Source organism: Nelusetta ayraudi, unplaced genomic scaffold, assembly GCF_046127955.1.
Source record: "Nelusetta ayraudi isolate G7.1 ecotype Tasmania unplaced genomic scaffold, CSIRO-AGI_Nayr_v1 ptg000039l, whole genome shotgun sequence".
Taxonomy (NCBI): domain Eukaryota; kingdom Metazoa; phylum Chordata; class Actinopteri; order Tetraodontiformes; family Monacanthidae; genus Nelusetta; species Nelusetta ayraudi.
In genome coordinates, this window is record NW_027466089.1 from 1,991,626 (window position 1) to 2,019,123 (window position 27,498).

Genomic DNA, 27,498 nt, shown 5'->3' on the forward strand with positions numbered 1-27,498 from the left:
TGCCCATCATCATCATCATCATCATCATCATCATCATCTGATGTTATGTTTCAGCTAATATGTCAGTCATTTTACATAAATGGTGTGTTTACTTTAAGGTTCCATAATATACCAATTTCTGTCACATATTTATTCTTCATACCAGAGTCCAGTGGGAACTGCTGTGTGAGAGTGATTACTACAAACACCAGAGCTGAAAGGAAAAAAAAGGATACTGAAGCATTAGCGTGAAATTAGCATTATGTTGGACTTTCAAATGCCCATCCATCCATCCATTTTCAATACCCGCGTCTTCCTGAGCGCAGGGTCATGGGTTTCTGCTGGAGCCTATCCCAGCTGTCATAGGGCGGAAGGCAGGGTGACACCCTGTACAAGTCACTTTCAGATACACACTATGCTTAACGGAGAGTGACCTTTTCTCTGCTAAAATGAGTTATGTGATAACATTTTTGAGCTCAAATTGTGTGTGTTTTTTAGACTGACAAATAACAATTAAAAAAAAAAAAAAAAAAAAAAGACAAATTCGGTCTATATGGTAATTGCCTGAACACATGCGAAAAATAAACTCATCTCTCAGGTACGACACAAACGGTTGTTATTTTCCAAATCTGAGGATGTTGTTTTCCTTTGTGCTAATCAAATGACTCAAGCCAATAATTGAATGATGCAGTCGCTCAGCGGCGCATGACCGAACTGAGCTCAGCCGCCACACATGACAGCCATTAGCCATAAGTAAAATCACAATCGTTACGCCAACTTCACTTCATAGCCTCTTTCATTTAACTAACGTCGCCTGTTTTTTACGGCCTGCTCAGTGCGCGGCCTCGTGGGTCAAATCAGAGTGTGACGTCATGTGTCACATGAGTCCGCAGTAACGTGACTTCCACAAACAGGAAGTGGGAGCCGAAAAACGGGGAAGTTCCCGTCAACACGTCTGTGTTGTTCTCCCCGGTGAACGGTCGCCGGGTTTCTCCTTCCATCGGTGCGGAGGCTGGACAGCTTGGCGGACAACAGACAGGGATTTTAAAAAAAAAAATATATATATATATATCATCTTAAAAGAAGCAGGTGAGTTATTCCACATTTGTTTGGCGCTATGTAATGCACGCGCGCATGCGGCGGCTCTTCTCAAGCTGTTGTCGGGACTTGCTCATTACTTTTCTTTACCGGCGAGTCCGTGGACGCAACACTTTACCGGGCAATTCCGTTTGTGGGTTAGTTTCATTTTCATCTTGGCGAAACACTCACCTGATGACCGTGTGAGGGACGCCTGTGAGAGACCACATATTGCTGGTGTGAAGTCACTCACTCATTACTGGGTGGCGAATGGGCAGTCTGTTAGAAAATTGTCGGTTCAGCTGAACTCTTATTGCTGCTTGGAGTTCAGGCAGGCGTGCGCCAGTTTTAACACACACACTTAAAGTTCAAGTTCATGCTGCATTGTTCCAGTCTTTTGTGTTAAAATAAGTGGCGGATATACAAAAGCAGCTATTTGCTTGGCTGGGATCAGATTTAGTCGCTTATACACACTTCTATGTGCTCAATAAAATGATGAGGGGAGATACAGGAAGATACAGTTTCTGTATTGGTATCAGGAACTTTCGCATACCAGGCTCTCAGATCGAGAACTCCGCACTGAATAAATCATGGTCATGATATTATTAGTAAGGTGGCTCTCTTTAAAAGAGTGGCTCATTCACAACCAGGTGAACCAGAGAATGCGCGTATTTCATTTATAAACAGTGAACATATGCTGAATCATCATTATCACTTTTCTTGAACTGTCTAAGCAAAAAGCAAGCACAAGCTTGTGACAGCCATAAAGGTGGGATTTACTGCAGAGCTGCTCTGGCAGGCTGGAGTTTTACCTCGTAGGAACAGCCCACAGCAGACGGTTGAAAAAAAAAAAAAAAAGACAATGTAGATTTTTATTACTCCATCAAGCTTGCCAGCGCAACAATGGAAGTCCCTTGTGATTGCAAGGGAGCAGTGGTGATGCTTCCCTCATTAGATGCATTGTATCTCAGGGGCTTTTTTTTGGGGGGGGGGGGGGGTGTAACTGATAAAGATAACCTTATTTTTTTTACTGCCTGACTTGTTCCCCACTTAAATCAACATGTCAAATTCTACTACGACCCGCAGTCCATGGGTCATGTTGTTCCAGAAATATAAGAATCATTCATTTGTAACCTGCCCTCCCGCCCTGCGTTTAGGCGACCATGGGCTCCTTTTTTCGGAGTGAGGAGGTGTGCCTGGTGCAGCTCTTCCTCCAGTCGGGCTCGGCCTACAACTGTGTCAGTGAGCTGGGGGAACTGGGCTTGGTCGAGTTCAGAGACGTGAGTAACCTTCCTTTTTGGTTTTGCTCAGTCGTGCATTTAACGAAACCCAACGTTTCTCAGGTTATCGAGTGTGTATGTCCTGTGCCTGCTATGCTTGCATGCCATTTGTTTAAAGCCTACTTCTGTATTTTATTTTATGTTCCATTGTGACGGTGACTCGTGTGCCTCCTATGACTCACTTTGTGTTGGAGGAAAATGTGTCTCCCGCTTTATTGGAATCAGGTGAACATGAGCAGCTCTTCTTCTCTCCCCCCAATGCTTCCTTCATACAGTTAAATCCAAACGTGAACGCCTTCCAGAGGAAGTTTGTCGGCGAGGTCAGGCGCTGCGAGGAACTGGAGAAGACTTTTTGTGAGTGTTTTGAACTTTTTCGAGTCACATTTATTCTCACTTGGTTCGTTTTCTCTTTGGCCCCCCCTTTGACCTGGTCTGTCTGTTATCAGCCTTCCTGGAGCAGGAGATCAATCGCTCCTTGTCTCCACCCTTGCAGCAGCCACTTACCCCCCCGTGCCCGACACCTTTGGCCCCTCAGCCCCGCGAGCTCATCACCATCGAGGAGGAGAGCGAGAGGCTAGCAAGAGAGCTGAAAGAGGTGGGTGGAGGTTCAAAACAATGACGGATGATTAAATTAAACGACAGCCTTGAGTGTCATTGACACACGCACCTTTAAAAGACACCAGAGTTGTTGTCGGCATTTTTTCAAATCTGGCTGTCTGTGTAGGTCTCCAGAAACCGCGACAGCCTCCGGGCTCAGCTGACCCAGCTGTGTCAGTACCGAGGGGTCCTAACGCAGACGCACTCTCTGACAACCTCACCGGTACAAACTTTTTTTTTCTCACCGCTCTGTCGTGTCGAGTTAAAAAATAAAAATCTGCAAAATCTCAAGATGTGAATCTGCTCCTCAGGATCCGCCACCTCTTCTGGAGAGCCAAGGCCTGCTGGACAACCGCCAAGACGTCCACCTGAGGTCAGTGTCATTGGCCATGGTGGTGACCGGGCACACGTTTGAAAGATCTCACTTTAAACTCTTTTCCTCCACAGTTTTGTGGCAGGAGTGGTCCATCCTTGGAAGGCCCCCTCCTTCGAGCGGCTGCTGTGGCGAGCATGTCGCGGCTTCATCATTGTAGACTTCAGAGAGATGGAGGAGCGCCTCGAGCATCCCGAAACGGTTAGGGACTAAGGGGGAGAGAGAGGCCGGAGGGGTCACTGGAGTGAGAGGTTTTTATTTGTCTCTGTTGCCTCCCAGGTGTTTCACCACAGCTGCTGTTTCTATATTTACAGGGGGAAATGGTTCAGTGGACCGTGTTCCTTATTTCCTACTGGGGAGATCAGATCGGACAGAAAGTCAAGAAAATATGCGACTGGTGCGTGAACCGTTTAAACACAATTCATAAATGCAGTCTTTTATATGTTGCACTACATGCTTTTGTTTATTTCCAGCTTCTTCTTTTTTTGGCCCCCTAAAAAGTTATGCAAATCCGTCTTTTTTCACACCATTCTTCACATCTCTATTCTTTTAAAAGCAGGAAATAATCTATTGCCAAAAAACATCCAGGGTAATATTTAAAGAAAGAGGAGGACATAATGTAAGAAGTGAGCTAAACTTTAAAAAACAGAAAGTAAGAACAACATTGAAAAGACTGTGCATGTAAGGCTGTGGGGTGACTTTATGGAATAAATTATTAGTTTTTTATATTGTTGTTATTCTTATTTTTTTGATATGCTTATTTAAAATAAATAAACAAATAAATCAAATCAAAAAGGGGGTTCCGCATTTTGCACTATCAAATCAAAGTCCGGTTTTCTTGCAGCTTCCGCACGCAGACGTTTGCCTACCCCGAGAGCCACGCTGAGAGGGAGGAGATCCTGCAGGGACTGGCGGTCAGAATTGAAGACATCAAATCAGTGAGTGCCAATCAAAGCACTGAACATTTACGCAATCGCCGCTGGACCCGCACCCTCCCCTTGTTGCAACACATTGAGTCTCCACCCACTCGCACTTCCCTCTGCCCCGCAGGTGATGTCGCAGACGGAGACCTTCCTGCAGCAGCTGCTGATGAAGGCGGTGGCCGTGCTGCCCCAGTGGAAGGTGCGCGTGCAAAAGTGCAAGGCGGTGCAGATGGTGCTCAATCTCTGCAGCCCGTCGGTCACCGACAAATGCCTGATCGCCGAGGCCTGGTGTCCCACCGCCAAGCTGCCCGAGCTGCAGAGCGCTCTGCGAGAGGGAGGGGTAAGAGGGCGGAGTCACACTGAGTTCATTTAAAGGTCCCACTGTTTTTTTAATGTTGCATCCCCGACTCCAGTAGAGCTTCTTTGTATGGTTGATTATCTATGAATTTCCAGAGAATAGCATATTTAGCCCTGTTTTTGCAGCCCCGCCAACACAAATTCACACAAAAATGCTACAGCCCTATGTTTTACCATAAACATTGTTTTCTTTTAATGAAGCAAAAGTGAAGGTTTTAATTTTCTCATTCTCATTTTGTTCGCTGACAATCTGCTAATTTCAATTCATGGGACCTTTAACATCTCCATTATAACTGTCTCACATTTTCCATTTTGTGTCCTGCTTCTGCTTCATCAGAGGAAAAGCGGCAGCGGGGTCGACTCTTTCTACAACCGCCTGCCCTCCACCACGCCGCCACCCACCCTCTTCCCCCTCAACTCCTTCACAGCAGGGTTCCAGAACATTGTGGACGCGTACGGAGTGGCCAACTACCGTGAGGTGAACCCAGGTATGACCTTCGCCCCCCTGAAGATGTTTCTCCCCGGCACCAGGCCAAAGATCGCATCTCTCTGCACGGGCTTCTCTCAAGATTCACTCGTCTCTTCATCCCTGTTGTGCCTTTTGCAGCATTGTACACCATCATCACCTTCCCCTTCCTGTTTGCTGTGATGTTTGGCGACGTTGGCCATGGTTTGCTGATGGCACTGGGTGCCCTCTGGATGGTCCTCGAGGAAAATGATCCCAAACTGAAGAACAACAATAACGAGGTGATCATGTGCTTATTAGAATTAGAATTTATTAGAATTGTAACAAACAGACTCAGGATTTTTAAATTCTACGTACAGTTCATTGCTTTATAACAGCATGAACACTTTTCATTTTTGATCATATTTGATGTGACGGTTCGATCAAACCTGTTTTGTAGATCTGGAAGATGATGTTTGGAGGACGCTACCTGATCCTACTGATGGGCCTGTTCTCCATCTACACTGGCGCCATCTACAACGAGTGCTTCAGCAAAGGCCTCAATGTGTACGGCTCAGGGTGGCATGTTGGCCCTATGTTCGAAAAGAACATTTGGAAGTGAGGACTTTTGAAATCTCTTAAGCACCCTCTTGTTCTTCTTTTAAGGTTCTCACTTAGTGTTTCTTATTTGTTTTATTCTCTATGTATATATTTTGTTTTATTCCTTCTAGCTCCTCAGTCTTGGCAGGTACCCCCTTCCTGTCCATCGATCCTGCTCAACCTGGGGCCTTCAATGGCCCTTATCCGTTTGGTATTGATCCGGTATGGACGTCACATTCCTCAAACTTTGGTTTTCAGCCATGTCTTCTCGTTTGGGTTCAGCAGCCCTCCTCACTCCGACCTTTACTCCACAGATCTGGGGGCTGGCCAACAATAAGCTCACGTTTTTGAACTCGTACAAGATGAAGATGTCAGTCATCATTGGTATCATCCACATGACTTTCGGAGTCAGCTTGTCATTCTTCAACTACTGGTAACGTTTCACTGAGATGGCTGCTTTATTTTCCTTTTTTTTTTAATCACAACTTTTACTAACACGTGTCTGTTTTGTTTTTTTTTCCTTGTCATCGTCATTGTTGTCTTTTCAGTCACTTTGGCCAGACCAACAAAGTCTTCTTTGTGCTCATCCCTGAGCTCATCTTCATGATATGCCTGTTTGGCTACTTGGTGTTCTTGGTGATCTTCAAGTGGATCGTGTACACGCCTGCCGATTCCAAATATGCTCCCAGCGTCCTCATTCACTTCATAGACATGTTCCTCTTCACAGAGAGTGCAGAAAACCCAAAGCTCTTCACAGGACAGGTGTGTGTTGTTCAGTGTCGGTAAAAAAACCCCCAAAAAAACAAAACAAAACCGACACCAGTTTGTGTTTGATAGTCTTCCTCTTCTTCATTTTTCCTCATTCTTTGATTTTTAAAAGCCATTAGTTCCTTTTTTTGCTGCAGTGTAACCACCTTGAAGCGGTGTGATTCCTGTGGCTTCTGCTTCTATCTTGCAGTTTATTTGTTAAGAGGCACTCATAAAATGTGTCAACTCATTTCGAACTATCTGGCTGGGATATGTGCTAAAAGTTTCTTCACATGTTTTTTTTTACCTCTTGCACAAAAAAATAGCATTGTTTGGTGCACAGCTGACTGGGTTTTTGCTCAGTTGTTCAAATTACAGTCATGTAAACAGAAGAAAGGATAAAACAATTTTTCAATTGCCATCAATCTGAGGGACTTTCAAGGCCATGTATAATGCATACATGTGAAGTTAAAGTAGAGAACATCCAGATATATGAAGTTGAAGTCAAATCCTTCTACAGCCCATCGTTATAACATTGTTTGCTGAAAAAAAAAAAAGTCAATAATGCAGAGAAACAAAAGTCTTCCGTGAACGCGCTAAGATGTTAACAGCTGTAAATCTCCCCTAACAGATTATTGTGCAGAAGGTCCTGGTGGCTGTGGCAGTTTGCTCTGTCCCTGTCCTCTTGTTCGGTACACCACTCTGGGAATACTGTTTACGCAAGTACAGACGAACCAATCAGGTAAAGCACACACACTGATGACTGCTGAGCCTCTCTTCAGTCGAATGAACTATTTTCTGATGAATTTCTGGTTCTCGTGAATACTAGAGCACAGACAGGTGCCCGTTGGTGACTGACGATGGCAACATCAACACCCGTCAGGGGGAAGTAGAAGAAGAAGCTGCTGGTACCTGCGAGCAGGTACAAAAAAAAAGAAGACATTTTGTGGTGGACAGTGGGTTGATTCCCGCTTGGCCTGAGGTGACTCCGGCTATAAATGTTTAACCTTTGCTTGGCAGGAGTTTGACCTGGCGGACGTGTTGATGAACCAAGCAATCCACACCATCGAGTACTGCCTGGGCTGCATCTCCAACACCGCCTCATATCTCCGACTCTGGGCCCTCAGCTTGGCACATGCACGTCAGTGTTGCACCCACTCTTACAACACGCTCAGCAGCCACTTCATCTGGCAGACCTGCTAACTGCCGGTGACTTTGAACATGACGTGACAGGCTGGTTTGAGTGTATCAGAATTGTTGGTCTACTGGGATATTTATGCAAAGAAAGTGGACCAGGAGATTGTCAATGTGGACGTGCAACCAACAAATTTGCAACTGCGGTGCAATGCTGTCATGTCAATGGAACAAAATGTCTGTGGAATGGTTCCAGCACCTTGTTGCATCTGTGCTGCCAAGAGTAGGAGGCCTCTTCTGAAGGCAAAAGGAAGTCCCATGCGGTACTAGCAGGGTGTACCCAATAAAGTGGCCAGTGACTCACTCATGACTCACACTAAAGTCAGACACTCAGGATTCATTCTGTACTTTTTCCAGCCAGTTATTCACAAACTCATGATATCGATGATTGTTCTTCTTCCTTTTCTTGATATTAATATTAGCCCCACTACTACTAATTATGATAATAAAACTGTGTGCTTGTGTCTCTGCAGAGCTGTCAGAGGTGCTGTGGGGGATGGTAATGCGCATAGCCCTGAAGTGGCAGGGTTACGTGGGGGCTGCGATGCTCTTTCTCATTTTCGCCTTCTTTGCGGTGTTGACCGTCTCCATCCTTCTCATCATGGAGGGACTCTCGGCTTTTCTGCACGCGCTCCGTTTACATTGGTAAGATTAATCTCAGAGTTGAACTGACAGTAAAGCTGAACGTGTTGTGCGGCTCCAATATCTTGTTAATACTTGTTGGCTCACCAAAACTATTGATATGTTAAATTTATTAAATGTTATATATGTTAAATGATGTTCAAAATGTCTAATTTATTGTATATATTGATATGTCTCCTTAATTTGGCATCAGGTGATGATTTCATGCTGGATTTCTTGAATTCACATTTTTGGTTTTGGCTTGTTCTGGAAAACGTAATTCAACTCGTATAAGCTCCTCAGACATCAGATTAAGCTTTGACTTCCACTTGATGTCTATTAAAAGTGTTCAGTGCATTTAATGTTGAACAGTATATGCAATTAATTCATTCATTTAAACTCCATGGTGGTATTCCTAGGTTGTAGGTCTAAAACAGCCCTTTGGCAGACTGTGATACACTAACAAATCTGATATTTGCCAATCAAGAATAATATTCAGCTTTATGTAAACCAGGAAGTCGACAAAAGTTAATTGTGTGTGTGTACTTTCCCTGTGTGGCTGCATGTTGACTCTGCCTCTTTGTCCTACAGGGTGGAGTTTCAGAACAAGTTCTACAAAGGTTCAGGCTACAAGCTGAGCCCTTTCTCTTTCTCATCTCTGATAAATGCACCGGCTGCTATATGATTGACCAAAAATCTGATTCATATTGCCAAACTGTTGTATTAAATTATGTACTGGAAAGTATTTGGACTGTAACTTCACAAATGAGAATGACTTGTCTTAACAATGGCAGTCTAATGCCTCTTGGTTCTGAATGGTTTAGGTCACTTGCACAATGGACATGATGGTTTAAACTGTTATTTAGCGTCAGCATATTAAAAAAATACAATTGTATTGTATCAAATGAAAAAAATATGTATAACTTCCTTTTTATCAGTGTTAAGTTTAATTTTGTAATTGCCCTTTTAGATTTAAAAATCTATTCAATATATGAACACACCTCTAGACTTTAATTTTGAAAAGGGAATGAACATTAGCAAAACAAATAAATCTGTTTTTCATGTCAGGGAGTTACCAAAATCATGCATTTAAGCTTTCTCATTATTATTGTCATGTCTTCCAAGCACAACACACAACTTGTATTATTGGAAGGAACAATTTAATGTGCCTTACAGGGACGGAGCGCTTTTGATTAGTCTTCAAGTCTTTTGTTTAGATGAGACCAGAATTCCTGTCACTATGGTTTTCTTCATTTATTTTAAATTTAACAGAATGAAAGTCATGTGTTTCTTCCTGCTCGTTTGCACTGTAAACTTGATCAAATTTGAACTGAAATTAAATTTGATTTCCTTCTGTAATGCTTTTGAAGATCATTCAATGAATAGTCACACCATTTTTGTATTATATTAAGCATGTATGACATTTTTGCAAAGTCGGTAATAATGAAAAGCATAAGCTTAGTCTATGCTTTACTTTTGATTCCACCGTGTAAAATACTTTTTAAGGAACGCATCAATGTTAAATTAATATTGCTTAATAAAAAACAATACAAACCAAATGTATTGTTACTTCTGTAATGAAGAAGTATGGCCAAATAAACGGTATACGTTAATTCAGATTATGTAGACTGAATAAAGTTGCACTATTTAAGAAAGACTAGTTAATTCATGTACATTTATAAATCCATGTGTCCAGGAAGATCATGTGTTTTGTGCAATACATCCGGATACGTGCACACAACATTTGACTGTAAAGAACCTCAGAAATATTTTAAAGGATATACATAAAGCGGAAAATCAATCAAATACTTCATAAGCATACAAAACTTGTTAAGGACTAACGTGGGAGTAACCGTTGGACGGCGACTGTTTTGGTCCGTCCACATTTTTAGTCCGTGCACAAGGAGTAAACGGACTAAAAATGTGACCTAGGTCTTGTTTCCGTCCGAGCTACGTGTGTAGTAACACCAAGTCACCCGGATGTTGTCTGAATGTCAAAGATGGCGCGTCTCACGTTACGGTGTACGCCTAAATCGTGAGAATAAAAAAAAAAACTACTCTTAGGACTTGTGAGACATAACAAATCACCATATGTAATTTACTTGTCAGGAAACGTATCCGAATTAATCAAGCCGTCAACAAAGAATGGCTTTTAGCGGGAAGTGTCTTCTTAGGCCGATTATAGGTCACATCCAAAGCTGTCGCCCATTTGTTGCCCTCAACCAGACTGGTAAGTGAAGCTGCTCTCTTTAACATACAGCACTTTAACCTTAAGTCATACGTGGACAGTTGACCCTCCTTAAACTTCACTTTGCTTCGAGGTAAATTACGGTTTGCGTGCTGGCAAGCAGCAGTAGACCTAATGAATTCCAACTGCTTTGTGTTCTCTCAGCTCGATGTCTGAGCCAAACAGCTCCACAGCCGGAACCTAGTGCAGATGGAAATGAAGCTGTCAACCCGACATTTGTGAATAGAAACCCCCGCAACCTTGAGCAGATGGCCCTGGCTGTGAAGGAACGGGGCTGGAAAACCACCTGGCCCCACCGGGAGTTCTACCACAGGTGTGTGCGCTGGACGTAGAACCGTCCTAATGTGGTCCATTTGGCCAAACATGCTTAGAATGGCCAGGTAGGGTTAGTTTCTGCTCTAATATGAAATGGACAGATTTGGAATGGTATTATTGTTGTAGACGTCAGATTCATTCTGCCTTTCGCCATTTTGATGACTCCAGTTCTGTTTTCCTCCTCCTCAGATTGGAGTTTTCTCGCACTCAGCACCACGTGACTGCACAGGTGTTCTCCAGCAGTTCTCCAGCCCCAGTGCTGTCCTGTTCAACCAAAGAGTGGGCACTGAAGAAGGAGCTGGCCTCCACCAGATGTGTGGCAGCATGCCAAGCTGTGGGCGAGGTGATGGCACAGCGATGCCAGCAGGCGGGAATCACCAGGATTGTGTACAGGGCCATTCCCTGGACGTACCGTTCTGATGCGGTGAGTCTACTGCAACGTCAATGACTTGAATGCATCCCCCCCCCCCCCCCCACTTTTTTTTTTTTTGTCCCCTAATTGTTTTTTTTTAATTGTCCACAGGTTCAGTCCTTTAGTAAGGCAATGAAAGATGGTGGAATTACCCTGAGTGAACCTCGAAGGAAATATATCGGGACGTGAATTCAGATGTCCTATCAAGTTTGCTGTCTGGAGAACTTTCGTTTTGTTCCCTCGTCTCATTTCTTTTGTGATTTAACTCTTGTCTTGATATAAAGTTGTAAAAGCTCTAAAACTGAATGAAAATAAATTGTGGTTAAAGTAAGCTTGATTCTCTCTCTGCTATTATTCACAAACAGCAGCTATTGTTGGTGTGGGACAAAATAAGTATACAAACCAGTGGACCCGTGTATTAATTACTTATTTATTTTTCTCTGTGGTTGTAAACTAAAGACAGGTGCAGGCAGTAGCGTGTGCAACTCGAGAACCTGATACTGGCTCAGCAAATATACTTTCCTTAACAGTGTTGCATGCATCTTGGAATACACTTTAGCTTGAACTCACAGCATAACTGTAACACCAGCAATAAATAATCCACACCAGCAATTGATAAGAAATCATAAACCAGGAAACTGAAAATTTTACCCCAGTGGATCAAAAGTCACGATAAACACACAAGAAACTCTTAATGCTTCACGTGTGGGTAGAAAAACACAGAACATGCATCAGGTTTCTTCGTGTCTCTACATGTACCCTATGCATGCCTGAAGACCAGGGGGTATAACATTTACAGCGGTATGTACTGCAAATCACATGGAAACAGTACAGAACAGCCAGAACGTTTCATCAAAAGAGCAGTCATAGAGTCTTATTTCATTCTCAGGTTGAAGGCACTCACAAAGAAAAGGACATAAACATAACTGGACACTTAAACACACTAGTTGGCACATCTGAATACAGTGTTTGGCAAACAGGGTTGTGCCACAACACGTGCCCTGACTTGGTTTATACTGCACAGCTTAGAAACAGTTGAGAACAGCAACATTGGTTCTCCTTCAAACCAAAGAATTCCAACAAAAAAACAAACACTTGCTAAGATCTTCTAGAGTGGCAGCCTGCCAGATTCCTTTGCAGAGTAAACTCAAAGGTGAGCGGTAATTGCATAGATGTCATTTCAAAAACAAAAGTGAGAAAAAGGCTCAGTGAGATCGCTACATGGAGGAAGAGATGGAGGAAAGAGTAAAAAAAAAAAAAAGCAAGAAGAAGAAAAATTTACACTAAGAATCGCTCCGAGCATCAGGAAGTTTCGCTGATATATCAATACTGCAACAAGAAATATAAAGCCAGAGCGAATCAGTGTATAAAAACCTTGGCAAGTTACAAGCTTTCCTTCAGCAGTTCACTTTTCTGCCTCCTTCTCCTCCTCCATGCATCTTTCGCCACTTTAACTTTCGTTTGGACCTGGATCCGGCAGTCTTGGTGGCCCGGGTGAAACATCTGTGCAGGCTCTCTGGTGAACCAGACCCCGGCTTCGTCTCCGCTGCCGTGGGGAACGCAGAGGGCTGACTGGAAGCTTTGGAGAAGAAAAAAAAGCAGTTGTTTCTCCCTCAGAATGGGTAAAAGAGACATTAATTGAACCTTTTAGTTTTTTGTGTCTTCTCATTTACTTTTGATCACATTTGGATATTTAACAAAGTGCAAAAGAAGTAATTATAATATTGCAATATTGTACCAGTGAAATGAATGTCCACACTATTCAGACCTGCACCAATTGACTTAATAAATTTGACTATACAATTGCGTCATGACCATTCACGGTTTGATTTGGCCAGAAAGGAACTGAAAATTCAAAATATTGAAATCAACAGACCCTAAACATCCCATTGTCTAGCTCTCTCCAGAATCATCCTCACGCACTAAGTTAAACTGCACAAACGAAGAAAGACGGAGGAGCCCGGCCCTCTTCCTCGCTCACCTGGTGTACGTCTTCTAGTTCGCTGATGGACTGCATGAGGGAGAGCAGGTTCATCCTGCCGCTGCGGTCAACACTTGAAGCCGCCTTTGGTCGGAGCAGAGAACAAAAGAACATGCGTGTTCATTTGTAGGAGGATAACACAAAACTAAATGACGGATAGAAACCGGTTCGGACGCAGCGACAGCAGTTCTGCCTGCATCGGCCGCTCTGGTCCATTTACTTTGACAGCGGGGTCGGCTGCTGGCGGCTCCGTCTTCTCAGGCACCTCGATGCAGTCAGGCTGCGGTCTTGGCTCCTCAAACACCTGGACACGTTTGAAGACAGACAAGAGTTGTGGTCAGGATGCTCGGATGCAAAATGCATCTGGATGTTATTAGTGTAGCTCGCCTCTTCCTCGTCTGACTCCTCGAGTTCCTCTGAGCTCTCCTCCTCCTCCTCGTCTTCTTCGTCTTCTTCCTCTGATTCCCCATGATCCACCTCATCCCCTGGCTGTTGGTCCGCCCCGTCGTCGTCCTTGAGCACAGACTTCTGATCTCTTGACTTTCGCCTCCAGAGGGCGCTGTGACGTTGCTGGCTTTAATGACAAGGGGAAAACAACAGATGAGAGAGTGAATACTCTTGGAATTCATACTCAATGAGCGTCGGCCACCATCTCCACAGCTGCGGATCTGACCTTGCGTTGAGGATGCCGTTGTAGAGCTGCAGCTGCTTCATGAAGCCGTCGTTGGGCTTGACGACGGACCGGCGATCCTTCACGTAAGCCAGCGCCACATCCAGCGGCCAGTGTTGCTTCTTCATGGCGTAAGCGACCACCGTAGAGCCGGAGCGGGAAATTCCCATCTTGCAGTGCACCAGGACAGCTTTTCCACTCTTCCTGCCACACAGAAACAAAAGACAAACCACTCAGCAGCTGAAACAGTGTTGGAACGCATCCATGTGATCCAAGCAATAGATTGTCTAAAGGTCCAATATAGGGATGTTAACAATTAATCAATTAATTGTCAATGAAGAATGTGATCAATTAAATTAAATTAGTCGCAATTAATTGTATTTTTTTTGTTAAATGGCGTGGCGCCTACCTGTATACCTAGAACAAGTTACTTTTAAAGAACTTAAAAAAAAAAAGTTGTGACCCATTAGAAGTCAACTTAAAATCAGAGGATACATTTTTAGGGTGTTTTTACTGTTCTCCAATGTAAAAGCTGGTGACATTGGACCCTCAACATTATTCTATTATTTAATATTATTATGTGTTTTCCTTACACATTTTTCATTGTGAAATTTAGGTTCTCATGAAAAAAAATCGCTGCTTATCAATGAATCTTTAATCGATCGATAAGGTCAGTCAACGAATGATTAATGAATATTTGCATCCCTCGTCCAATATTATCACAAAAGCACTTTTAGGACAACCTTCATGTTTGTATTTATATATACATAGTAATTTTTTTTTATTATTTATACTTATGTCTATATATTTTCTAGAATCTGTGTGTCAAAGAGAAGCACAAAATATGCACATTCCCTTCATGCAACTTGAAAAAAACAAACCAAAACCAAAACAACCTTGCAGCATCAATGAAGCTGTAAGTGTCTTTCCAGTGAGGGAGCAGGTCGGAAGCTTCCACATCGTAAACTCTGATGTTCATGTAAGCGAAGGACTCCGGGAAGAAGTTGTCAATCTCCCTCGTCACATTCAGGATGTAGCCCACACTGACAAGGAAACAGACACAAAAACGAGAAGCAGAGCGATGACTCAGCTGTGGCAGAACTGGGCGTCGCGGAGGCATGACAACTTGAGGACTTTTGTGACAGAACCACACAGTGTGCAGGTCCCAACGCTCACTTGTTTTTCTGCAGCTCTTCAAAATTGGCTGCATTCCATTCGGAGCCCTGAAACCACAGAAAGATCGAGTTCAGGCGACAGTGACGGAAAAAAAAAGGAAAGGGCCCACGGAGTCGCCTTTAACACTTCCCTCAGGAAGAGGAAGTTGAGGTCACATGACGACATCCTGGTGAAAGGGCTTATCTGACAGTTCGAACAGAGACTGAGGAAGTTTTTTTGTGTGACTAGTGTGTTAAAATAAAGTGTTTAAAAGCCTCTACCCACCAGGTAGAGGTAGTCAAATATTTTGGATGGTCTGTCCATCTGAGCCAAAGTGACCAGGATTTCATTGTCAATATATTTCTTGTAGGGTTTCAAGTCAAAGTCCAACCTGCTGGTCAGATTGTCCAGCACCTGCAGAGTCAGAGCAAAGCCCAGTCAGACACAGAAGAAACAGAAACCCTTACATTCAAGTCTACCACGTCTTTCTAACTGGTATTCGGTCCTACCATTCTGGATGTCAGGTTCCCCAGGTCTGCGTGGTTCATGATGTCTCTCAGGTGCTTTTTGATTAGCACCTCTTTGGAGAGTCTGTCTGCCGAGCTTGACAAGAAAATGCAAACAAAAACATTTAACCTTCAACGTTCATCCGGTTAATGTTAAGTTTAAAAAGCCATCTGTAGCAAGAAAGTTTGAAAAGAACCTTCAAAAGATTCTTAAAGACACTTTTAGTTAAATAAATAGCAAAGTTAAAGTTTTTCTTTAAGTCGAAGCTACATTTGCTGGCGTGAACGTCCCTGAACACAACACTGACTGCTGGTTTGACCAACCTGTATCCTTCACTGTCCTTGCGAACTGACTCCAGCTCATTCAAAACCTCCCACTCGTTCAGGCAGGAGCGGTCGGACTCAACGTGCTGCTGGTAATGTCGGGCCCACTCCAGGCCGCTGCCTGGGATCACGGCCGCCTTGACCGCCCGCTCGCAGCAGCCATGCAGCGCCTGCAGCACCGACCTGATAGCAGAAGGAAGGAAGGAAGGAAGAAAGGGGATAAAAAGGAAATTGAGGGATTAGATTAGCATGCAAGGTGCATTGGGGATGCAAGTGAAGATATGAGCTGTTGCTCACCACATGGTCTGCATCGACACGGGTTTGAATGTTCTCATCTCCTCCGTCGAGGTTATGCTGAAACCACTGTGAAAAGAACGATGAGCTACGGTCATTAAGGCTGCGTTCAGACTGCAGGCGAATCTGATTCAAATCAGATTCCTTCTGTTTTTAGCAAGTGTCCAAATGGGAACTGGCTCTGTTCAGACTGGGCCACATTATTAACCCATCTGACAGGTTGCTGTCAAAACCCATCGGTGTTGAAACTGATGGTTTCAAACCGTTTTGTAAAAATCAAATTTCATGTGATTTGTGACTGTTCAGACTACACTAGAGCCACCCGGTTTCAATCTGGATGAGCTAAAAATTGGATTTGGGCTGGCAGTCCGAACGCGGCCTAATTCGCGAGGAGACGGTGCAGAGAGAAATGAAGGACAGCGACATAACGTGCAGCGGCCCGGTTATTCAGCATGAGGTGGAACAGACAGCGCTAGCAGAGCGCGAGGGAGGAAGACGTCAGCGCAGCTGGAGGTGTGACCCAGCCTAATGACCACACTGGCGTGACACAGTGTGGTGCACTACAACACTCGGCACGTGAGACCTCACACTTCGTCCAACCCACTGTTGCATGGCTGCTGTCACTTGAATTGCAGCAGCGCTCACTCAATTCAAGACACACTAGAAGTCAAGTCAGCATCGCAGCATTCAAGGAAAACGTTTAGCAGCCAAACTCTGAGCACCGACGTGTTGGCGCCAGCTGGCTAGAGCTTGTTTTCATTTTGATGCGAGAAGCAGTGATGTTCATGCTTCCAAAATGGTGTAACTGGCAGAGTGATAAGAGCAGCAGTCATTCACGGAGAATGCTGCAGCTCCATAAATAGAGAAGTTGGTCGTACAGATTTTCTTTGGCCAGAGCCACACATGTTTCATTTGTGCTGCAGCCAAGACAACCTCAGCTCAGCTGTGCCTCCAACCTTCGACCTTAAAGCCTTGTTCATTTATTTATTTAATTATTTATTTATTTATTCTTTTACCCATCTCCATCCAGGTAGACCTGCGTGTCGCTCCACACTGGCAGGACCAGCCCGATGGTGCACTGATCGCTGCAAACATGGCAAGCAAAAAAAAAGAAGAAAAAAAAAAATTAGCAGAAGTAGCGTGATTAGAAATCATTAACTGAACAGAAACCCAATCTGCAGCTTTCCTTGTGACAGTGCAGCGCTGCAACAGGCCACACGCACCTCTCTGAGTTGGGGAAATCCATACCCAGCAGCACACTCTCTTGTTTGCTGGCGAGGGTGGAGACAATGATCAGATACCTGACTCTGACCGCGCTGACGGACTCCAGCTGCACTGCCTGGTGACCATGCAAGAGTAAGGAACTTGAACTATTGAAATTTAAACGCAAAAATGTTGTTATTTCTGATCGAGCTCGTCAACAAATTCAACTGTTCTGATGGCAACTGGTGTATTTTTCCCTTTGGTGTCATGAGTCAGTGACATGAGTAAGAAATGAAGGAGGAGATTTTTAGCTTTCCTCACATTTTGTCTACAATAATAACTGTAACTGACTTGAATTATTAATTAATTAATTAATTAATAATTATTTGATTACTGCTAACATCAAAACAGCTGCTGTATAACTCCGCAAGAAGCAAGCTTCAAAGCTTGATGATTAAAACGCATCAAATATTTTAACATTGCAAACCACTCAGCAGAAGTAGAAGGACCCAGCAGAAGGTTTCCACTTTAACCTAAGATATGATTATAGGTGCTGATAAAGCAGGTTTGCTCAGTAAACAAGCCAAAGAGTCGAAATTCTTTGGTCGTGACATGTTTGACGGATCCACTCGGCAAACACAAGAGAGTTTACCAGCTTCATGGTGTCTTCGGGCCTGAGCTGCTCCACCATGGCGTGAAGCTGTCGGCGCCGCGCCTCCGAGGCCTCGTCGCTTTCCTTTACAGGAGAGGTTGGAGAGGAAGCCGTCTCGTCCTCCGCATCGTCTTTGTCGCCTTCCTCCAACAGGTGGACGGCTCCCTTCACCAGGGCAAAGCTCTCCCTGACAGGAGGGGCAGAGACACAAGACCTCAGGTTGACCCACAGAGCACAGAATCGTCTCAGATGTAGCTTGCTGATGGTGAGGAGGCAGCACTGGTCTGAGTTTACCTCTTCTGAAGTCTCCCTCTCCTTTGGAAGCTTTCATCCTGCAGAAAAATACAACACTTGAATCAAGAAGGCAGGAGAAAAAGTGGACGACTGCTGTTTTAGTTTGACTAAAGACATTTTTTTGTTTTGCAAGCTACATTATGTCCTAAACATTCCAGCAGACTAGAAATTTTTTGTTTGGAAAAAAAAAAGCAGAGTTGAGGTCCAGAATTCTCCAAAAATCAACTCTTGCAGGCGGTGCCGTACTTTTTTCAATGTTGGAAAACAGTGCACACTAGAAAAACATACGTTTGCAAAGTGTAAGAAACTTTTTGAGAGCACTGGACGCAGTGTGCGGTGTTTTCCCCGTCGCAGTGCAGACAGATGACTGTGCAGTTACTTCTCTGGTGTAACTTGTCACAGCACAGACGAGGTGCAACGTAAGGCTGACATGAGGGGAGACATTTCGGCGACAACTTAAGAGGGGTAAAGCAAATCATAAGCGGGGGAAAAAAACTGAAGAAAGGTAATAGTGGAATAATGCAATGAGTAAAGGAGGAAAGATAAAGTTGCAGTAATAAGAAGAGAAAAAAAAAAAACTGAGACAGTGACATTACCTGTTACGCAACTGACAAGTCCAGACAGAGTCAGAAAATAAAGAAATGACAGAGGAGACGAGGGCAGAAGCCAGAAGAGGAATGATGAGGGTTTAAAAGGAGGGAAAAAAGAGAAAACATACATTTAGACAGCAGAGTGATAAGAATTGTTGACTTAATATGCAAAAAAAATGAAAGGTAGACATTGAGTCAGGTCATTTGCATTTAGCTGTTGACGAATCGGGTGATAGACGGAGACGGGGCTGCAGTGTTTCATGACCGAGCAACGGAGTGACAGGACGATAGATAACATAACTTTACAAACAGAGGCTGACCAGACTCCTGGTGTCTCTCTATGAGCAAAAACAAACACAGATGAAGCAGGCATTTCCATAGCCAGAAGCTGATATTGTGGTAAAATAAAAACATTGTCAGGAGCTAAAACGTTCAGAAAAATGGAATAAATCAGCAACAACTGTCGCATGCAAAGTCTTGCCCGAGCCAATTAGAATCGCCCCTTTTAAAAGGAAAGGAAAGCAAATGTTATACTCCATTATAACATTTGCTATAATGGAGTGCTGCGCTCAAGCACGACAAACTCATTTATGTGTGCAGAAGAAAAAAAGCATCATGGGGTTGACTGAACTCACGGGAGGGGTTGAGATGGATGGAATCCTTCGCAGGGTCAACAGAGCCATGACGGCACGCAGGTAGGCCTCCACTAATCCTACCGGCAAGTTCAGACAGGCCGCACAAGTTCCTCACCTAAAAGCGTGCGGCGGGCGGGACGAACGGTGGAATTTTGCTGTGAAATGACAAGCAGATTCCTGATTACGTCCAATAGACAGGCTGGAAGTGTTGGCTGATGACATTTGGCTTAGGAATGCCCAGAGGTCTGCCATATTTGTAAAGCTGAATGAGTCAATCATGATAATGATTTCTTTTTTTCAAGTCTATGTCTTGTGATATTTATAGAAGATTCTTGTGATTACATCCCTTTTTACGCCAGTACCCCCAGAGCATGTTTATTGTGTGATACAATGATGTCAAAAACATATCATATAATCTTGAATACCTATAAACATTGCCAAATGGCTCCATTCCCATATCACCCCTATTAGAAGGTAGAATCGTGACTCATTATCCGATATGCAACCAATACACACACAACATTCTTAGAAAAAACACTTTGAAAAGAACTAGAGGGAGAAAAATAAATGAATAAAGTTGGAAACATAAATTAAACATGCACACCAAAAAAAAAAAAAAAAAAAGATTCTGTGCATTGATGACAGCCCATTGCTAAGTGTGTGGTAAGCTGTGCAAATTACATAACGCAGTCAGGGGTGGTTGCTGCTAGAGAGAGAAAGGAAAAATGCCAGCACTTATGTTTCCCCCCTGAAGCGTTCTGAAGTCGCAGCCCTGTTGACCATCATAGGAGCGCCGCGGTAAACGCCTGCATTTGACGGTCGGCAAAATACACGATTCCCTTCAGCTCGTCGATGCCAGGACATGTTTAGTTCTGTTTTTTTTCCCCCCCCAAGCAACGAGTAGCCATTAAAAAAAAATGACCTGTTAAGTTGCCTGACGAAGCCAAACAGGACCGCGATTTGTTTCTGCAGCGCAAACCGCACTGGCTGCCACGAGCACCGCTGGATAACGTCAACAACTGACTAGTCGTAGCTGTCACGTCTGCCGACCAAACCCCGTCCGCCAATTTAACAAGACAGTTGGTCACCTTTCCAAAAACGCCGCTCCGCGCTTTTTATTTCCTGCTTCGAAAGTCTCGGCTCGTTGCGTCCTCGACGGTTGCGGTATTCCGCCTCCTTGCGCTGCCGCGGACGGACGCCTCTCACTCCCTCTCTCCCTCCTCCCTCCTCCCTCAGCGAGGCGACGGCGGCTTCGGCGGTTCCTGCTGCTGCGCTCGCTGCTGGAGAGGCGGTACGCACGCACCCCGGGGCTCGCGCGCGGGCACGAGGACTCGGGAAGCGCAGGAGCGGCCTTGTGACGTCACGAGCACCGTTGACGGGACTTTGTCCCAAGATGGCCATAAAATGAGAAGCGTGACTACATTTTCGATAAATTGCGAAATATCCCAATTTCAAAGGTAAATGCAGGTTATTAAGAAGAAACATACTTCAAAGATGAAGACTCGTGAATTATTACGTGTTTTAAACTAAGTTGGTATGTTTAGGGGAAATGAAGGGAAATTAGAGTATTAACTGTGCTCAATCCAATTTAAACACTTCTTCTTTTTCCACTCTACCGCATGTCACTGGTAACGTGTAAGGGCATAGCAGCGTTGCAATGCTGTATTTATTTTAAAAATCGAATTCCTTTCAATCTACTGATACAGTGTTTACAGGATTTTATTTAAAATAAAATATTAGTGAAATTACAGTTTTCCCTCACACACTTTTAGTAATCAACTGTTTCAGTATTTTACAACTGTTAATGCTGTTACAACTATTCATTTAAAATTTACTTTATTGAGAGTAGAAGTTTGAATTGAGTTTGGATACAGACATAAATTGAAATTGAAAGATAGTTTCTTTCTTCCACGTTCACCAAGGCAGTTGTATGATTTTTGAAAGGTCATATTAGAAATTACAGATAAAGTTTCAGCGGGGTAAAAAAAAAAAAAAAAAAAGGGAAACGGCTCCATGTCCGCGCATGCGCAGTGGGGGCGCTACGCTTCCCCGTCAAGGAAGGAGTGTGCGGACCACAGTGTGCAGGCGTCTTTGAGGCTAAACACGCAGAAGTACCCGTCCGATTAGTTTGTGTAGGGGCCCGTTGGTGTGATCGAGTGTCTGCTAGCATCCGGGGTGTCGGCTCCAGTGTGATGCAATCGGCCGGTCACATCATGAAGGTTTTCTTGACGAGGCGCATCCCGCAGGAGGGAATGAAGATCCTCTCAGCGGCGACTGGAGTGTATGGTTAATTATCAACTCACATTAGCTTTCCCCAGTAGCAGTGACACGCTGTAGGACTTTTGCATGTATTAGCGGAACTTTGATTTGCTTCTCGCACCCGGAGTGATGACATGTGACACAACCTCACGTCCCTCTGAGTTGGACTTAAATGTCAACCTGGCTATGGCAGAAAATGTCAATCTCTACTCGTCTTTCCAAACAGGTGCGAGGTGTCCATGTGGGACTCTGATGAACCAATTCCAAGGGCAGAGCTCCTCCAGAGGGTTCAGGGGGCTCACGGTCTGCTGTGTCTGCTGTCGGACAAGGTTGACTTTGAGGTTCTGGATGCTGCAGGTAAGAGTCAGGCAGTGATGACATGAGCAGTTTACCATGTGTACACACAGCGGCTTTGTCATTACTTGCTTTCCAGGAAGTCCTGGGATTAAATATTATTTTTTTGTGTGCGTAGGAGAAACTACATTCTGCAAAGAAAAAAAAAGCTGAGAAAATTATTTGGAATTGAATTTATTTAAAAATGATCGTTGGTTGTTGAGTCAGTAAAATACTTAAGCATTAAATACTCATTCAGGTTCTTTAAAGATTGTTGTAACACTTTTTCTGAGCTTTTATTGTAACAGCTTTTTTGGTTTCAATGCAACGCGGAAGCAAGGCCAAATAAAAGGGACCAATCTTTAATGAGTGTTTCTGGTTTCAGGCCCAAACCTGAAAGTGATCAGCACTCTGTCCGTGGGATATGACCACTTGGCAATGGATGAAGTCAAGAAACGGTAGATTACATGGCAAACAGCTGTATACGTTATTTTAATCAGTACACCTTAGACTAATGGAGTATTTTTTTTCTTGTGCGTGTGTTGTTTTTTTTTAAACCCACAATGTTGCAACAGTGGCATACGTGTTGGATACACACCTGATGTCCTGACCGATGCCACAGCAGAACTAACCGTCGCTCTGCTGCTGGCCACTGCTCGCAGGTTGCCAGAGGGAATCGAGGAGGTCAAAAAGTCAGCGTCACAGTTACACATTCACACTCATTACCCTCAGCTTTGGTTAACTTTTCACCCTGTAGTGGAAGTATAAGTTTTGTCACACAACCTGCCTGTGTCTACCTCTGTCAGCGGTGGCTGGAGCTCCTGGAAGCCCCTGTGGTTGTGTGGTTATGGTCTGTCCGGCAGCACTGTGGGTGTCGTTGGATTGGGACGCATCGGTGAGACTTTCCTCTCTCACTACAGCTTCATTGTAACACAACATATTTGACGAGGTTGCCTGTCCATTGTTGTCATTTCTATTACCATCATGCCGTGTTTACTTTGTAAACTTTTGGCGGGCCGTTGGGGTGAGTAACTGGTTTTTCCAATCCCCAGGCATGGCGATCGCCCGCAGACTTATGCCATTTGGAGTGAAGAGGCTGCTGTACACGGGGAGAGCGGCTAAGGATTACGCTTCTGAAGTGAAAGGAGAGTTTGGTGAGAAAATGGAGGGAAAGTGGATTGGAAATTATTAGAGGCAGTGCACAAAAGTCATAAACTAAAAGTTATGTTTAACATTTCTCATCAACATTTATTTGTTCCCCTCATCATTTCTCCCCCCTCTCCTTCTCGTCCACCAGTTCCCATGGATACCCTTGTGTCCGAGAGCGACTTTGTTGTCATGTCCTGTTCCCTGACGCCGGAAACCCTGGGACTGTGTGACAAAGCCTTCTTCAGCAAAATGAAAAACACAGCCGTCTTTGTAAACACAAGCAGGCAAGGAACAGCATCTGGTGTGTCATCTTTTTTTTTTTATTTCTTTGGAGAATATTTTAACATATATGTGTGATACTGGTTCTGGACCACAGGGGAACTGTGGTGAATCAGGAAGACCTGTACGAAGCTCTGAGCAGCGGCCAGATCGCTGCTGCAGGACTGGACGTTACAACACCGGAGCCCCTCCCAACTGACCACCCACTTCTAACACTTAAAAACTGCGGTGAGTAAAACAAACGTTTTTCCCTACCCGACGACTAATTTAAATTGCTGACTTTTAATTTCTCTTCCTCTGCTCCACCTGCTGCAGTGGTGTTGCCACACATCGGCAGTGCCACCTACTCCACAAGAGGCATCATGGCCGCGCTGGCAGCCCAAAACCTGCTGGGTGGTTTGCAGGGGACAGACATGCCCAGTGAACTGGCCTTCTAGTTTTGTCAAACACAAGCACATTGCCTTATTCAAATAAGCTATGATAAATAGAACTGGAGGGAAGCTGATGTTAATTGAACAGCTTATTTGTTTGCACATCATCTGGGTGAATGTTATAGACTGGCCATTTTAAATGTGCTAAGTAATATCTAGAATTGCAATGAAGGTAAGCCATCCAGAGAGAAGCTTACAAAAAACTAGCATTGCTAATAAAAAACACTCCTTGATGTTTTTTTTTTTTTTTTTTTTAAAGCACTCCACTACTTTAGTATGATGCAGTAACATTTTCAGTCACTCCTTCTGTTAATGGAGAAGATTAACCATTGTTTTCTGACTCTTAAATTTTCATGTAAACATGGTCTGCCCTTTTTACTGACACAACTCCTCCAGTTTTCTGTAAAACCCTATTTTTTCAGAAGAATTAAAACTTAAGTGCTCAGTTTAAAAAGTTGTGCTCTCTGTTTTAAAGAAAAAATGTTCTCGAAAAAGGACATAGATAAGGAATTCATAATTTATTCTTATCATTGAATTCACACCTCAACCATTTTATTGAATTGTAAATTAAGATAACCTTAAGGCATCATTCAAAGGTTTTTTTTCTTTTAAATCAGTATTTAACAGCACATTGTATTTGACTTGATGTTAAACAATAACAAGGTAAGCGGAAGGGGTAATAAATAAGATTTACAATGTGCAAATTCCAATCAGTTCGGATGAATGATGCGTCCAAGGCTGCAGGTTTATCAATCCGTGCCGGTCAAAGCAGCATGTCAGGGAGTGATTGAGTGTCCTTCCAGTTAAGGCAGGTATTTTTGGAGTGCTTGTACAGATGGGAAGACTGACTGAAACGTTTGCCACACTTTGGACAAGGATACGGCTTCTCTCCCGTGTGGACGCGAATGTGCTTCTTGCAGTCAGTCAGACTCATGAAGGTCTTGCAGCAGATGTTGCACGCATACTTCTTCTCCCCTTCCACGAGCAGCACGTGGTCCTCAGCCGCTGCCTTCTTGCACTTCAGGAGAACATCCTCGGAAGCTCTGGTTAAACTCGGCCGATCCGCTTCATCCCCCGCTGGTGCAGTAGGGGGGTCTGTGTCTGTTTCAGATCCGGGAGTAACTTTGGGGGCAATGCGACGCAAATTTTTACCCCCTATGCTTTTCCCAGCACTGGACTGTGGTACCAGGGAAGTTTTCACACAGAGACCCGACCTGATCCCACTCAGGAACCCTGTGAGGGGGTTTTGAGTAGGCTGTAGGATGAGCGTGTCACTGAATCCAGAGCCCTGAGTTTGCAGAAGCTGCTGCTGCACGGGGACAGATGAGACTGGAAATACAAGCGGTGGTGAGGGCTGTGCTTCAGAGTTTTCACACGGCTCTTCACAAGCTGCTGGAACATCACTCGCAGCTGCTGCCGCAGCAGTGACGGCGGCAGTAAGGCTAGCTAGGCTGGTGTCTTCTTCTAGGGCTCCCAATACACTATCACTGCTGGGGTTGAGGAAGCAGGAAAAGGCCAGTTCTGACAAACTGTCCAGGCCTTCATCAGCATCTGCAGACTCCTCACCCAAGTCAGGCACTTCCTCCTGAGCATCACTTTGAAGATCTGGGCACAGCTGAGATTGGAAAGACCCAACATCAGCCTCTGTCGCACAGGCTGTGGTCACTTTCCCGACATCAAACTGGGCGTCTGAATTGTCCAGGAAGTCTTTTGGTGGAAATGGAGGAGGACTGTTTGGTGCAATGTCTATATCAAGAGGATACAAGCTCAGATTTTCCTTTTTCACCTCAACCATCAGCATTGTTGGCTCCCCTACATCGTTTTCTCCTTCATCCCCAACTTTGACTTTGACCACACCGTCTCCACTTGCACCTACAGGCTGCTCCCATGTGCCCACAGCGCTCGTGCTGCTGTCTGACTGGCTTGGCAGCTCGATCTCCTCCCACTCTCCCTTAGCTGCCTCGTATTTTTTCTCCACCTCTTCGCTTCTGTCCTCCCAGGGTCCATCTGTACTCTTGAGGCAATCACTGGACAGCAGCCCCTCTCCTCCCTCCACTGTGCCAAAAGGCAAACACCCGGGCGGCCTTCGGTTCCTCTTTGTCCCACCGAGGCCGCGCTCGTCTGACTTTCTCTTGAGCTTTGTACCGACCCCATGATCCTCTCGCCCGTTAGACTGGCTGACCTCTGCTCCCACCTCCTCAACATCCATGTCCCCCTCCACGACAGACGTGACGTGCTGCTGCATGGACCTCCAGCCTTTTGGCGGTGATGTAGGGAAGTTCTTCTTGGACAGGTGGATCTTGCAGGCCTTGACCACAGTGTTGAGATGAAGGTGGGATGCTGCCAGGAGTACATCCATAACATTGGTGGCACTCAGTGAGAGGTTGGAGGTGTAGATCATGTCCAGCAGAGTGGAAAACGCGTCTGCGGTCACGACCCCCGGGTCCAGCTCCATCACACTGGGACCTGCTTTCTGCCCGCAGATTTGAACCCCAGTTTCATCGCCGCTGTCACTGGAGCTCAGAAGAGCCCTGAAGTGGGAGCTGCACGCAGCCAGGATGGAGCGGTGAGCCGGGAAGCTCCGGCCTCCAACCAGCACAACACAATCGCACAGCTGCGAGCGGAGGCGCTGGTGGTTGAGCTCCCTGAAAATAAGCTGAAAATGACCCGGAAAGTCCATAATCGACGGTGGGATTTTTTGGGGGGTAAATATTTGGTCTATTGTTTTAGCATCCGCGCTGCTGCTGCTGCTGCTGCTGCTGCGGGCAGGACAATACAAAGAAGATCAATGCCGCGAGCATCCCTGGTGCTCAGTGACCGCTCGCACTTTCCGTTTCTCGACCCCTGGAAAAATGACCGGGTTTCTAACATTTTATAGAGGCATACCTCCGGTAAGAAGTGCGAGGATGGTGCGTCTCGCGGCCGCGTCTCCTCCAGATGGTCTGGAGTATGGGCGGGCTAGTTCCAACAATAACGAGGAGGGATGCGACGCCGTCTCATGCTTACTGTCCAAAAGCGGCCTCGTTGTGCGCGCAGCAGTTGTTCAGCTGCCGCTGGAAGGCATTCATAGTGCTGATTATTTGGATGAACTTTAATTGTTTCTGCCGGCGACACTGCTCAATAAAAACTGACTCTGTGTCGCCATTATTCTGGATCTCAATGAATCTTAGGAGGAAACAGTGCCCCCAGCTGATGATCCGGCGACACTACAACTATATTTGAATCGAGTGGATCCATCATACTAATTTGAGTTTATTAAAGCTTTTTGCATACCGAGAGTAGAGTATATGACATAAATAGGCTAAATATTATCATTGAACAATACCATAAAAGCCATTTTCATTCAAAGAAATAACGAGGAGTAACTGTAAATTGTATGAGCTTGCTGCTATCAAACCTTTGATTCGATTTGAGAATCGGATCGTATGTTTTATTCTCCCTAATAAGAAAATGAGATTTTTTTTTAATGAACCAATCAAGACTGAGAAAAGGTGTTTGAGAATACTTCCTCTGTGAAATTAATAAGAAATTAAATTCATGTTTGAGGTCAATGTCATCACCATGAAAAAAATAAA

General features: G+C 44.5%; 5 protein-coding genes across 6 annotated transcripts; 3 read left to right on the forward strand and 2 right to left on the reverse strand.

Moving 5' to 3' along the window:
* The first annotated feature begins 899 nt into the window (after window positions 1–899).
* Window positions 900–9,552, forward strand: tcirg1b (T cell immune regulator 1, ATPase H+ transporting V0 subunit a3b). Its single transcript, XM_076033018.1, has 21 exons — window positions 900–1,068; window positions 2,214–2,336; window positions 2,612–2,690; window positions 2,783–2,931; window positions 3,061–3,156; window positions 3,245–3,306; window positions 3,381–3,507; window positions 3,621–3,703; window positions 4,151–4,244; window positions 4,357–4,569; window positions 4,924–5,074; window positions 5,194–5,333; window positions 5,492–5,649; window positions 5,763–5,853; window positions 5,946–6,064; window positions 6,180–6,393; window positions 7,010–7,120; window positions 7,208–7,300; window positions 7,399–7,519; window positions 8,046–8,217; window positions 8,785–9,552. The coding sequence occupies exons 2-21, from the start codon at window positions 2,220–2,222 to the stop codon at window positions 8,876–8,878; spliced, it is 2,484 nt and encodes an 827-aa protein (XP_075889133.1). The 5' UTR covers window positions 900–1,068; window positions 2,214–2,219; the 3' UTR covers window positions 8,879–9,552.
* Window positions 9,553–10,170: 618 nt separating this feature from the next.
* Window positions 10,171–11,499, forward strand: mrpl18 (mitochondrial ribosomal protein L18). The gene is made up of 4 exons (XM_076033023.1): window positions 10,171–10,423; window positions 10,586–10,754; window positions 10,946–11,180; window positions 11,280–11,499. Exons 1-4 carry the CDS (start codon window positions 10,339–10,341, stop codon window positions 11,355–11,357), a joined length of 567 nt encoding a protein of 188 aa, XP_075889138.1. The 5' UTR covers window positions 10,171–10,338; the 3' UTR covers window positions 11,358–11,499.
* Window positions 11,500–11,579: 80 nt separating this feature from the next.
* On the reverse strand, window positions 11,580–20,699 carry LOC142892754 (protein phosphatase Slingshot homolog 3). The gene is made up of 17 exons (XM_076033020.1): window positions 20,561–20,699; window positions 19,473–19,627; window positions 18,248–18,285; window positions 17,954–18,140; window positions 17,322–17,437; window positions 17,115–17,183; window positions 16,102–16,167; window positions 15,805–15,987; window positions 15,484–15,577; window positions 15,260–15,388; window positions 14,996–15,042; window positions 14,716–14,862; window positions 13,823–14,023; window positions 13,537–13,723; window positions 13,370–13,453; window positions 13,150–13,233; window positions 11,580–12,747 (listed from the first exon to the last, which is right to left on the reverse strand). Exons 2-17 carry the CDS (start codon window positions 19,518–19,520, stop codon window positions 12,619–12,621), a joined length of 1,809 nt encoding a protein of 602 aa, XP_075889135.1. The 5' UTR covers window positions 19,521–19,627; window positions 20,561–20,699; the 3' UTR covers window positions 11,580–12,618.
* A 19-nt stretch (window positions 20,700–20,718) lies between these two features.
* grhpra (glyoxylate reductase/hydroxypyruvate reductase a) lies at window positions 20,719–24,377 on the forward strand. 2 transcript variants are annotated; one of them, XM_076033022.1, is made up of 9 exons: window positions 20,719–20,929; window positions 21,958–22,088; window positions 22,450–22,522; window positions 22,640–22,756; window positions 22,871–22,959; window positions 23,117–23,218; window positions 23,362–23,497; window positions 23,590–23,720; window positions 23,808–24,377. In XM_076033022.1, exons 1-9 carry the CDS (start codon window positions 20,877–20,879, stop codon window positions 23,927–23,929), a joined length of 954 nt encoding a protein of 317 aa, XP_075889137.1. In that variant the 5' UTR covers window positions 20,719–20,876; the 3' UTR covers window positions 23,930–24,377. The 2 variants fall into 2 exon arrangements, with proteins under 2 accessions (XP_075889137.1, XP_075889136.1); XM_076033021.1 differs by lacking the exon at window positions 20,719–20,929 and adding an exon at window positions 21,511–21,753.
* A 13-nt stretch (window positions 24,378–24,390) lies between these two features.
* Window positions 24,391–27,095, reverse strand: LOC142892753 (zinc finger and BTB domain-containing protein 5-like). The gene has a single exon (XM_076033019.1). The coding sequence runs from the start codon at window positions 26,601–26,603 to the stop codon at window positions 24,687–24,689; it is 1,917 nt and encodes a 638-aa protein (XP_075889134.1). The 5' UTR covers window positions 26,604–27,095; the 3' UTR covers window positions 24,391–24,686.
* Between the last annotated feature and the right edge of the window lie 403 nt (window positions 27,096–27,498).